At 40.8% G+C, this 12,883-nt stretch overlaps 1 protein-coding gene across 7 annotated transcripts in view; it reads right to left on the bottom strand.

The window, feature by feature from the left end:
- Positions 1–12,883, bottom strand: part of ptprea (protein tyrosine phosphatase receptor type Ea) — a 320,826-nt gene that overhangs the window by 30,208 nt on the left and 277,735 nt on the right. For all 7 annotated transcript variants that reach the window (XM_060940270.1, XM_060940271.1, XM_060940275.1 and 4 more), the window contains 3 exons: positions 12,095–12,192; positions 10,091–10,210; positions 2,680–2,843 (listed from right to left, as the gene is read on the bottom strand). In XM_060940270.1, the coding sequence (XP_060796253.1) occupies positions 2,680–2,843; positions 10,091–10,210; positions 12,095–12,192 (382 nt within the window). The remainder of the gene's footprint in view (positions 1–2,679; positions 2,844–10,090; positions 10,211–12,094; positions 12,193–12,883) is intronic.

The following is a 12,883-nucleotide window of genomic DNA, read 5'->3' on the forward strand; positions in this document are numbered from 1 at the left end:
TGTGTTATCTCACATTACTGTGAGTTGGCCTCGTGGTTAGTGTGTCTGCCTCTCGAGTGGGAGATCTATTCGTGGTCAGGTCATACCAAAGACCATGATAAAGATGGTATCTTCTGGCAAGGCACGCTGCAATACAGGTGTGAGTGAGTCAAACTCTTGCGGTTACCAGAAGAGTCGCTCCCTATTGTAACCCTAGCTACGTGAGAGGCAGAGGGCTACTGAAACAGAGATTGGTGCTTCAAAGAGCTGGGTAGTACTGGCACAGGAGACTGCTTGGGAAGACCAGATCCTGGTGTGGGAGGGGATCATCTTGTATTAAAATTTATATTTAATCATCTAATACATTAACTACTGATGAAACAGCATGGTACAACATAGATCTTTCTCTTTTTTTTTCATGTTTCCTGTCTTCACACACCAGAACCATAAAGACATGTGACTTCCTTTTACACCAGCTTATCTGTCATTTCTATTTTGGTAGCATGAATATAAAGAAAGTGCACATCGTAAAAGATTGCAGTTTGCTGGTTTCCTTTTAAGAGTCTCTGTATTAATCTGCGCTGTTGATTATTTCACTTGATTTTCTATCGTAGCTTATTTTTCTTCAGTTATTAGAATGATTTTTTTCAAACCCATTGTGTTTTTAACGCGTAGTCGAGATCATAACCCAATTCTGGATATGTGACTAACTATAATCTTCAAATGTTTCTAGCAGAAAGAGTAGAAATTGAATTAGAATTGGGATGAAACGTGCACAGGAGCACTGTCAGAATTAGGGCTACAGTAGGAGTCCATTTCTGTCCCCCAAGGTCCAATCTGCACTAATGTACCCTCTAGAGTTTATTATTGGATTAGAACTGTGTGCTCCTTTTTAGGGCCAAAAAGGTACATATACGTTCCCAAGCAGTATATAAAGGGTACTAATACGTACTTTGGAGGGAACTGCCCCAATGACAAGCTGTTGTACGCGTAAAGGTACAATAATGTACTTTATTTTCCAAGAGCGAGGTGACATGTTCAGCAACAAGGTTACAGTGGTGCTTGAAAGTTTGTGAACCCTTTAGAATTTTCTATATTTCTGCATAAATATGACCTAAAACATCATCAGATTTTCACACAAGTCCTAAAAGTAGATAAAGAGAACCCAGTTCAACAAATGAGACAAAAATATTACACTTGGTCATTTATTTATTGAGGAAAATGATCCAATATTACATATCTGTGAGTGGCAAAAGTATGTGAACCTCTAGGATTAGCAGTAAATTTAAAGGTGAAATTAGAGTCAGGTGTTTTCAATCAATGGGATAACAATCAGGTGTGAGTGGGCACCCTGTTTTATTTAAAGAACAGGGATCTATCAAAGTCTGATCTTCACAACACATGTTTGTGGAAGTGCATCATGGCACGAACAAAGGAGATTTCTGAGGACCTCAGAAAAAGTGTTGTTGATGCACATCAGGCTGGAAAAGGTTACAGAACCATCTCTAAAGAGTTTGGACTCCACCAATCCACAGTCAGACAGATTGTGTACAAATGGAGGAAATACAAGACCATTGTTACCCTCCCTAGGAGTGGTCGACCAACAAAGATCACTCCAAGAGCAAGGTGTGTAATAGTCATCGAGGTCACAAAAGACCCCAGGGTAACTTCTAAGCAACTGAAGGCCTCTCTCACATTGGCTAATGTTAATGTTCATGAGTCCACCATCAGGAGAACACTGAACACCAATGGTGTGCATGGCAGGGTTGCAAGGAGAAAGCCACTGCTCTCCAAAAAGAACATTGCTGCTCATCTGCAGTTTGCAAAGGATCACGTGGACAAGCCAGAAGGTTATTGGAAAAATGTTTTGTGGACGGATGAGACCAAAATAGAACTTTTTGGTTTAAATGAGAAGCATTATGTTTGGAGAAAGGAAAGCACTGCATTCCAGCATCAGAACCCTATCCCATCTGTGAAACATGGTGGTGGCAGTATCATGGTTTGGGCCTATTTTACTGCATCTGGGCCAGGACGGCTTGCCATCATTGATGGAACAATGAATTCTGAATTATACCAGTGAATTCTAAAGGAAAATGTCAGGACATCTGTCCATGAAGTGAATCTCAAGAGAAGGTGGATCATGCAGCAAGACAGCAACCCTAAGCACACAAGTTGTTCTACCAAAGAATGGTTAAAGAGGGATAAAGTTAATGTTTTGGAATGGCCAAGTCAAAGTCCTGACCTTAATCCAATCGAAATGTTGTGGAAGGACCTGAAGTGAGCAGTTCATGTGAGGAAACCCACCAACATCCCAGAGTTGAAGCTGTTCTGTACGGAGGAATGGGCTAAAATTCCTCCAAGCCGGTGTGCAGGACTGATCAACAGTTACCGCAAACGTTTAGTTGCAGTTATTGCTGTACAAGGGGGTCACACCAGATACTGAAAGCAAAGAGTTCACATACTTTTGCCACTCACATATGTGTAATATTGGATCATTTTCCTCAACAAATAAATGACCAAGTATAATATTTTTGTCTCATTTGTGTAACTGGGTTCTCTTTATCAACTTTTAGGACTTGTGTGAAAATCAGATGATGTTTTAGGTCATATTTATGCAGAAATATAGAAAATTCTAAAGGGTTCACAAACTTTCAAGCACCACTGTATGTCTCGATGTGTTGTTCATGTTAGGTTGTGTACCTGCAGTGCACCACGATGGGACCTGCATATGACGGGTTCACCTGCTTGACTTTCTTGAGGAACTTGAGCATGCCAATGGGCGAGAAGGGCACGCCGAAGTCTGGCCAGCTGGTGAAGTGCAGCTGCGTGACCAGACGAGGGGTTTTAGAGCCATCACTAGCTTGCTGGGGGGGAGACAGAGAAAGAGATTTTTCTTTTTATAATGAAGCCTACAGTAAGTAATTGTTATAAACTTGTATAATGACCTACAATGATCTCTCAAGAGCTCATTGCGACCTTCTCTCTAATTAGATTAAAATCCTCAGTAATCTGTCATGTCAGTGTCCACGTAAACAGATTTTTAAAATGTGTAATTCATTAGTTATTTTTGTTAAGGAGACATCTCTGTAACATTTATCGAGGACGTCTTCAGTGGTAGCACTGTGTAACAGTCACAGATAAAGACGGCACTAGGATTTCTGACATTGTTTCTTATGGGTTCTCGGTCACCTGATAAGCTGAATTTACTGTCTTATTTACTTCGAGAGAGAAAAAAAGGGAAGCTATTGAAAGAGCGGCTGTTTGAAGATTCTGATTACAGAAGTAATAACGGGAACTAATTTGGTTCATAGATGTTCCACAAGATTAAATGCACCTATCAATCGATAAAAAGAAAAAAAGATGACTTTTTTTTTTAAAAATACATACAGATTGTTAGCATTGACAAACTTCTGAGGTGTAAGAAAAATAAAACATACGTTATATTTAATAATATAACAATATCCACTAGATGACTTAACAGCTTTAAGATATTCTTAAAGTACCCTCAAGGTTTACGAAATATCCTAAATTTCAGTGTATTTACTTATAATTTTAAGAATTCTTTTGGTATAACTTTCAGTAACTTTCCATGACGTCGTAAAGATAACGAAATGCTGTTCAAAAGAACGTTCAAGATGTCACTTAAAGTTACTAAATTTAGCATTTAAATGTACTTAAAGTCAATACTGCTTTTAATAATACTAATAAAGGGTCTTAAAGTTACTAGTATATTTAATGAATTTAAAAAGTTCAGTAAAAGTACTGAAATTTACGACTAAATTTAAGGGCTGGTCTTAAAGTAACTTAAATACACGACTAAATTTAAGGGTCCTTTAAAGGGATCCTCCAGCAGATTTATCTCATCTCATTATCTCTAGCCGCTTTATCCTGTTCTACAGGGTCGCAGGCAAGCTGGAGCCTATCCCAGCTGACTACGGGCGAAAGGCGGGGTACACCCTGGACAAGTCGCCAGGTCATCACAGGGCTGACACATAGACACAGACAGCCATTCACACTCACATTCACACCTACGGTCAATTTAGAGTCACCAGTTAACCTAACCTGCATGTCTTTGGACTGTGGGGGAAACCGGAGCACCCGGAGGAAACCCACGCGGACACGGGCAGAACATGCAAACTCCGCACAGAAAGGCCCTCGCCGACCACGGGGCTCGAACCCGGACCTTCTCGCTGTGAGGCGACAGCGCTAACCACTACACCACCGTGCCGCCCTCCAGCAGATTATCCTCAAGCTTATTTTCAGTAAAAGTAGTCGCAGATTTCAAAAATCTAACTTTTATTTTCGGAAACCAAGTAGTGTTCGAGAAAAATGAATTTTCTTTAAAATGTCAGATGGGCTTCCTGTGGTGGTGACGTATGCGCTGACGTCAGGTAGTGGTCGCTTGGAGCAACTCAGCTGTTTATATTCTCTGTTTACATTGTAGTTTTGGTAGTTTTACAAGTATTTTACAGAATTTCTCAGTTTTTAAATAAGTATGCCTCATTGTGTAGAATATAAATGCCATAATGATGCTAAAAAAAAAGCACAAGCTGGAACTCGACTGCATTTCTGCAGAGAAAATGCAAAGTGTGCTTGTTCAGCTGTAGCAGAGGATCACCGACAGAAACTGGATCAGACATGAGACCTCACGCTGCAAAATCTACGGATAGAGAGAGTGTGTGTGTGTGTGTGTGTGTGTGTGTGTGTGTGTGTGTGTGTGTGTGTGTGTGGAGTGTGTGTGCCTGTATGCTCTAAAATCTTGGTTTAAAATGGCTCAACTCACAGCACAACATGACACTTCGTGCTCTAAAATCTTTTTTTTTTACATGATCTGCATGGTGCTGGGTAGATTAACAGAGAGTGTGGCATGGTTTAAAACAGAAATTTTAGAACGCGAAGTGCACAGCGTGACATGACACCAAGTTTCTCTCCCAAAACTCCATTCATTTGAATGGGGGAAAAAATGAATGGAAGTGAATGGGGGAAAATGGGATGAGCGAAAAGAAAGGATTTTTGAAATCTGCGACTATTTTTACTTAAAATAAGTTTGAGGATAAATTTGCTGGACGATCCCTTTAAGGTTTAGATAAAATGCAATTAAATTCACATTTTCATCTAGTGAGCAGGACAAAGCACCGAGCATGGCTCACAGAATTAAAATCTGTTAAACCACAGCACTGTTCAATTCTTAAATGCCAGTGGTCAGAAAGCTTCGATAAATCTTCTATGAATGCTTTTGTTCTAATACATTATTATTTCTACAGTAACAACTTACACTTACATTATATTCCACATAAATTTTTTAATGTGTTAGTCTTGCCCGTGATGGACTATGGATGTTCCATCTGGGGAAATGTCACCACATCGCATACAACCAAGATGGTAAAACTTCAAAAGCGCACGGCCAGAATAATTATGGACGCTAAGTGGGATGCCCATTCACAACCACTTCTAAAAGAACTCAACATTATGGAGTTTCAAGACAGAGTTATACATTCTAAACTAAAATTAGTCTTCAAAGCACTTAATGGACTGGCTCCGCAATATATTAGAAATAAGTTTAATTTTTTTTATTGAAATTCATGAAAGAGATACTAGAAATAGTCATCATAATTTAATTTTACCTAAAGTTAAGCATAGTTTTGGGCTGCACACGTTTGCGTTTAGTGCAGCAAAATTATGGAATAGTCTTTCACTGGATCTGAAAACCTGCAGGTCACATTCTAGTTTTAGTATTACAGTAGGTTAAAGGGATTTAGTAGTTTGTAAGTTTTAGCCCTCAAAAGTAGTATGTTATTTGTAGGTTTTATATACATATTATGTTTGTTTTGTTAAGTTTGAGGGCCACATGTATATTATCACTATGATATTTAAGTGCAATCCTCAATAAAAAATGTTATTATTATTATTATTATTATTATTATAAATCGGTTAGAAAACATGTAACTCTTCATGTGATAAAGCTTTAAGACACTTATTGAACATTTTTCGAAGGAGACTTGAGTGTCTGTTAAAGCTGTATCTGAGACGTTTTCTGATGGGAAAGGCTTCAGCACAGAGGATGTTGTGCTTTATGGTTTCTCAGTTACATCATAAGATGTGCATGGGTGTGTCTGGAAGCCGAGAGAAGCCCTTCATATAATCCTTTTTTTTATTCACCTTGTTATCCCAAGATAACGACATAATTAATTCAGGATCTCAAGAAAACAACACAACTAATTCGAGATCTCGAGAAAACAAAACAATTATTCCGTGATCTTGAAAAAACAAAATTATTTCATGATCTCGAGAAAACAGCTGAGATTTCTAGCAGAGCTGCGCCCCCCTGTAGGTCAGACAACGAAGACTTAGAAATTGGCGGGCCAGTCTTCTGCGGAGGTGCCGTGGACTAATTTTGAAATTATCCCTTATTAAAAGACTTAATGCAATCTCTCCCTGTGTCAACCCCTGATCAAAACATTGCCTTATTAGGTGATCGATTATTCCAGACATTCTAATGACCAAAGTTGCGTCTATACAGAATGAGAAATAGCCCCAGAGTCAGCATATCACAAGTCTCTTGGCGCACCTGAATGAACCATTTCTCAGCTGTTTACTTGAGATCATGAAATAATTGTTTTGTTTTCTCGAGATCTCGAAATAACGGTTTTGTTTTCTCGAGATCTCAAATTAGTTGTGTCGTTTTCGAGATCCTGAATTAATTATGTCGTTATCTCGGGATAACAAGGTGAATAAAAAAAAGGATTATATGAAGGGCCTCTCTCGGCTTCCATACTCGCGGCTTCCGTAGGTGTGGGCTTTTGCTTGTTTGTTTGTTTGTTTGCTGTTTTATCAATTAAAAAGAGATGTTGGTGAGTGATAAGCAGAATTAACTTGTTTTCCAGACACACTACAGCATTAAAAGTAGCAAAGTTACTATAAATGGATAAACAGTGTGTCTCATTCTGTAATAAGCATTCGACCATTGATTGTGCTGTTATAGGAAAATTATCAACTTTGGCTGTCAACACATCACCCTGTCAGTTTTCCTATAGTCCTATTACAGTATACTCTGTTTACTGATCATTTTTTCCCCTCACTGTGGTTCATATTTTTTCATAACATAATATAATATAAGGGCGGCACGGTGGTGTAGTGGTTAGCACTATTGCCTCACAGCAAGAAGGTTCTGGGTTCAAGCCCAGTGGCTGACGAGGGCCTTTCTGTGCGGAGTTTGCATGTTCTCCCCGTGTCTGCGTGGGTTTCCTCCGGGTGCTCCGGTTTCCCCCACAGTCCAAAGACATGCAGGTTAGGTTAACTGGTGGCTCTAAATTGGTTGTAGGTGTGAATATGTGTGAATGGTTGAGAGGAGAAAACCTCTATAATAATGCAGTCGACAGCAATGGGAATCCACTACTGTAATTCTTCCCTAGAAACTCTGATGGCTGAAACCGTCAGAGTGGACCTGCCATCAGGAAGAACACTAAAAAAAGAAGAACATAACATACTTGAAGGGCACTCGGTAGAGTTCATGACTCTGCTAAGCCACATTTGGATTTGCATCAAAATCTAATCGTGGGTGGTAGAAATGGGCAACTGGACTTGCTTGAAGATTCTTGAAAGCGTTTCACCTCTCGTCCAAAAGGCTTCCTCAGTTCTGTCTGACTAATAGGGAGTTTCAGCTATTTATCCTCTCCTGGATCAGAATCAGAATCCTGATGACCAGCTCACCTAAGGTGTCATTGAGGCATCATGTTGGTGTGGGTCACTGGAGGCTGGGGTGGGGTTTACATTAGACCGTATCAGCGGATCATCAGATTAACGTTTTTAAAACGATTAGCGTGCACACAGCAACGCCAATACACGATTCGCATGCACACAGCAACGCCAATACACGGATACTCTCAGCTCCGCAGGCATCCTGCGCTCCAAATCACTCCGCCCTGAACAGCGAGTGCCCTCTGGAGGGTGCGCACTCCGGCCCTGCGCAGCTCACAGAGCGCGCGAGTGAAGCGCACGAGCAGTGATTCGGGACTGAGCCGCTGTGTGTGTGATCTCAGTGCATATCGGGCATGCGCGTCACTTACCACTTGCAAGTGGAAGGATGGCAAGCCTAAAGACAATCATAACTACACAATGGGCAGTATTTGCATCAGTATTTGCAGTATTTTCATACTTTTATACTCTTTAATGAAAGGTGATACAAGGCGGAAGTCCGCGCCGTTTTTCAGCAGTCGCGTCACATGACCAACGCCAGCGAATCAGGAAGGTGGATGTCACAGTGACGTTGTCCAATGACGACGCCAGCTAGAGCTCAGCACAGCGTATCCGCGTATTCTCAATGTTTACACAGCACCGGACCACACACGATCTGGATTGAATACGTGGACCCTGGCGGATTCCCGTTTCCCGGCGTTTTAATGTAAACGGACAGTGCATCCGCGAAGAAAACGAGACAGATACGGTCTAATGTAAACTTGGCCTGGGTGTGAACGGCGAGTCATTAGGGTGATCAAAGGATTGCCCGTTGGGGTGATCAATGGCAATCTGACTCTCTCTGTCCTCCTGGGTGCCATTTCTACCACCCACAGTTTACTATGACCTGGATGATTGAGAATATTCACAGATATCAAAATCTAATCAACTGGCCCATGGCCCACCTTTCCTTAACATTTCATCAAAATCCGTTCACTACTTTTTGAGTTACATTGGGAACAAACAAACAAACGGATGCGAAAACATAACCTCCAACAAAGTTGGCGGAGATAATAATGATAGGGCTATGGTATTGTGCTTTTAAAGATGAAAAACTTTCATGAAAATCTTGCCCTTGTTCGAAGTTTGTTTTATATCCCCCTGGCATATAACACGGGGGAATATAGCTATCACTCTGTCCCTCTCCGTCCGTCTCTCTGTCCGTCCGTCTGTAAACATTTTAGTTTCTGGAGCAAAACTCAAAAACTATTAGGAATTTTTTTTATTCATGAAACCTCAGTTATGTTAATTGACTACAGGAGTTGTGCCTTTTGAAATTTTTGGATTTCTGTGATTTTTATTTTTCCGCATTTCCATGGCAACCAATTCAACTTTGGGAAATTTGGAGTGGCGTTTCATGTGGGGGCTGGAGGGATATGCCATCTCCTGATGACTCTTGTTTTTTTTTTTTTTATTTTAATAGCAATCTATAATGGCGGCATGGTGGTGTAGTGGTTAGCGCTGTCGCCTCACAGCAAGAAGGTCTGGGTTTGAGCCCCGTGGCCGGTGTAACTGTCATAGTTTGTTTTATTTTTTGTTTTCATTAAATATCATGTTTGTAATGTCCAAGAATATGTTTGTGTTTAATTTGATATTTACGCTGGGTCATGTTGGGTCAGGCGATGTCAGGTGTTGCACACGGACATTATTAGGTGCCGTACCACTCGCCTAGGTGATTGGACTTGACTATGCTCGCGGCCATGTTCCAAGCCGCGGGCTAGTTTGAAATGTTTGATGATGTGTTTTAAGCTTTAAGTCTCATTCCCTCTTCAGTTATACGCAGCCAGCGAGGTATGTTTGTTTTTTTGTCTTTGCTGTTTTTGATTTATATTGCATTGTATCTGGGTTTATGATTTCTCTATTGATTGTGTGTTGTGTTGTGTTTGTACTGTCAGTTTGACGGTGGATGAAAGATAAATGAAGTGGATTTTATGGATTACGTTATTAAAAGATTGATCATCCATCAGTAACTAAAACTTGGCTCAAGCGTGATTCCTGGAGGGCGTGACAGCCGGCGAGGGCCTTTCTGTGCGGAGTTTGCATGTTCTCCCCGTGTCCGCGTGGGTTTCCTCCGGGTGCTCCGGTTTCCCCCACAGTCCAAAGACATGCAGGTTAGGTTAACTGGTGACTCTAAATTGACCGTAGGTGTGAATGTGAGTGTGAATGGTTGTCTGTGTCTATGTGTCAGCCCTGTGATGACCTGGCGACTTGTCCAGGGTGTACCCCGCCTTTCGCCCGTAGTCAGCTGGGATAGGCTCCAGCTTGCCTGCGACCCTGTAGAACAGGATAAAGCGGCTAGAGATAATGAGATGAGATGAGCAATCTATAATACTCATGAGAGTTTGTTGCGTTTTGCCATCACACACTTGGGACTTACATATTGCACACAGAATTTGCGTATCGTGTAGTCGACCAGCACGGTGATGTCCTCCACAGCGACTCGCACATTCCCGTACGTCCAGCACCCCTTGTCAGGCCAGTACTGGTAACACTTGTCCTAGATTGAAGAACAAATGGAGCAAATTTGTACACAAAACTCTGTAGATATGTTTATCTTTTACGTGGTTCCATAAACTGACAGAGAGTCAGGGGTTTTAAGGTGACTTCTTAATAGCCTTGGTGTTATTGGACAAACTTAATCAGTGCTGCCCGTCAGTGAGAATTAGTCCGCCAGAGCTTGATGGATAATACACACAGAATGACACTCAGCTGAATAATTATGATAATGCCCGAGAGTTTTTTATTAGCCATTACATAATTATCGATTCAACATCCAGACCAAAGCTGATTTAACTCTCATATCCATTCTTCAATATTTTGTGTGACCCTCCTTCTCTTTCTCCTTCAAAAAAATGACATCAGTTCTCTCAGACACACTTTCATGTAGTTATCTGCTTGGTTTTTCAAGCCTCAAAGATGATGAGATCAGGGCTCTGTAGAGATCACGTTAGCCTTTGCTCTTCTTTTTCACTAAAGATAGTTATTTGTATTATTTGAGAATATCACATTTCCTATTTTTTACTGGCACTAATGCAAAATAGACATCCGAGGCAAAATGTACATACTGTAATAAACCTAAGGTAGCTCAACTTTTGCACAGTACTGTTTGTCTCCGAATGTTGACGTGATGTCTATAGACCCCTTCGCAGTAAACGTCATTCATACGTAAGCGGAAATTGCACGCGCAGCCTGGACCCAAAAAAGACTCAGAAATGCCTAGTTGTTGTGTTGTCGGGTGTCAGAATCGTAGCAGTGATGGGGTTAAAATGTTCAGAATTCCAGCAGGATCTCACCCATTCCAAAAAAAATCGCCGACGTCTATGACTACAAGCCATCAAACGTGTAGACTGGGATGAAAGCACCATCAAAAATGCGTGGGTTTGCAGCGCCCACTTCATCACAGGTAAGATCAGGCTATTTATTAAATCTTTCTTTTTTATTCTTTCTAGTCTTCGTTTATTGATGTAGCAAAATACTTTGGTAACGTTTGTCTGATTAGCTGGGTCATAGTTACACAATGTAATGAATATTGTTAGCATGTTAACTTAGCTTTGCATGCAATTGTGTTTGTAGGAGAGGTCTCGCTTGACTCAAGCAGTCCAGATTTTGTGCCGTCATTATTTGTGTATGCCGAAAATCACAATTTTAAAGCAAGGATGGAAAGGTAAAATTGTGTGCCCTCACTCTAAATGCCAACTTACGCTGACTGCTCTAACCTAGCTCCCGCCCCGTTCAGTTTCATTTCTGCTCTCTGCCTCTCGCTTTTTACACAGCTCTGATTTCTCTTAGCTGCACTCTTTACACTATCATTCCTTTCATGCCATTACCTCCTGCAAATTGCTGTTTAGTGTTGGTATTTGCTGTTGTAGCTAAAGCCACATTGCCATCACATCACTGGCATAATTTAATTAAAACAAAATGAATATGAATGTCCCATTGTTAATCAAATTGTACATGCCCGCACATAACATAATCATATGCGTCTAAAGACTTGTAGGCACGAAGTTTTTCGTGGGTGTACACTGAAGTCTTGTCAATAAGGTACGAGTATATATCTGGCCATTGTATACCAGGGAACTTACTAACATCGTCCGTCCACTCTTTAATTAAATACGGATCCGGTAGGCGATGTCCACTTGTTAGAGTTAACTTATTTATGTAGCATTCTCGATCTTGTAACGACAATTGTTTGGCATAATCTGACAGCTCATAATGCCGGTCTATGGGCAGCGCCATTGTTTCTGGGTCCAGGCTGCGCGCGCATCCTGGCAACGGTCGGTTTGTTTACAAACATGCGAAGGGGTCTACAGCGGTTGTCTTTGAGTTGTGTGCGTAGCATCCAGACGTGTGAAGACCTGTACGTGTGTTGGCGACGAATTACCTCTTTCCTCTCCTTCAAGTTGGTCAGCATGACAATTGTAGCTGATTTCTGCTCCCATATCATTCTCCAAAAATCAGCAACAGTCTCTTGTTTTGGTCCTGACACACACACGCACACAGATAGAGATAGAGAGAAAGAGAGAGAGAGAGAGAGAGAGATGGAGAGAGAGATATTCAGTATCTCATAACCAAATCTCATCCACTGAAAAATTCAGAAATTGTAAACAGCATGGTGAAGTGGTGATTAAATTCCATTATATACCGTAGTGGTACGATAAAGAGAAAGCGTTGATTAATTTTCTATTCCAGCAGCTCTGGCTGCAACGTTAATATTACTGCATTCCTTATTCTACATTCTAATATGTTATCGTTTCCATAGCAACAACTTAAACAAGCAAGCGAATGGCAGACGCTCCACGTGAACAGATATTTAAAATGTGTAATTCATGACTCACAACAGCTGGATATGTGAAATCTTACAACATCTGCACTGAGAGAAGTTAAGGTTCTCACAGAAGGGATCTCTGACATCGTTGTGTAAAACCTGGGGCCCCCGATGGCCTGTATTAGCAATAATATTACTATTGTTCCTGATGATGCTGAGGACACTTCTTAAAACAGTTAGCTGCTGGAGAGAGAAAGAGAGACCCACACACACACTATTTTTTCCTCATTATTCATTTACTTTACTCTATTTTATCTGATTTTACTTTATTTATTTATTTATTTATTTTTATGTTCTCATGTAACTTATTAGTCGCTTACTGTGTCCACAACCGACATGGGGTGG

This window comes from Neoarius graeffei, chromosome 14, assembly GCF_027579695.1.
Source record: "Neoarius graeffei isolate fNeoGra1 chromosome 14, fNeoGra1.pri, whole genome shotgun sequence".
NCBI lineage: Eukaryota > Metazoa > Chordata > Actinopteri > Siluriformes > Ariidae > Neoarius > Neoarius graeffei.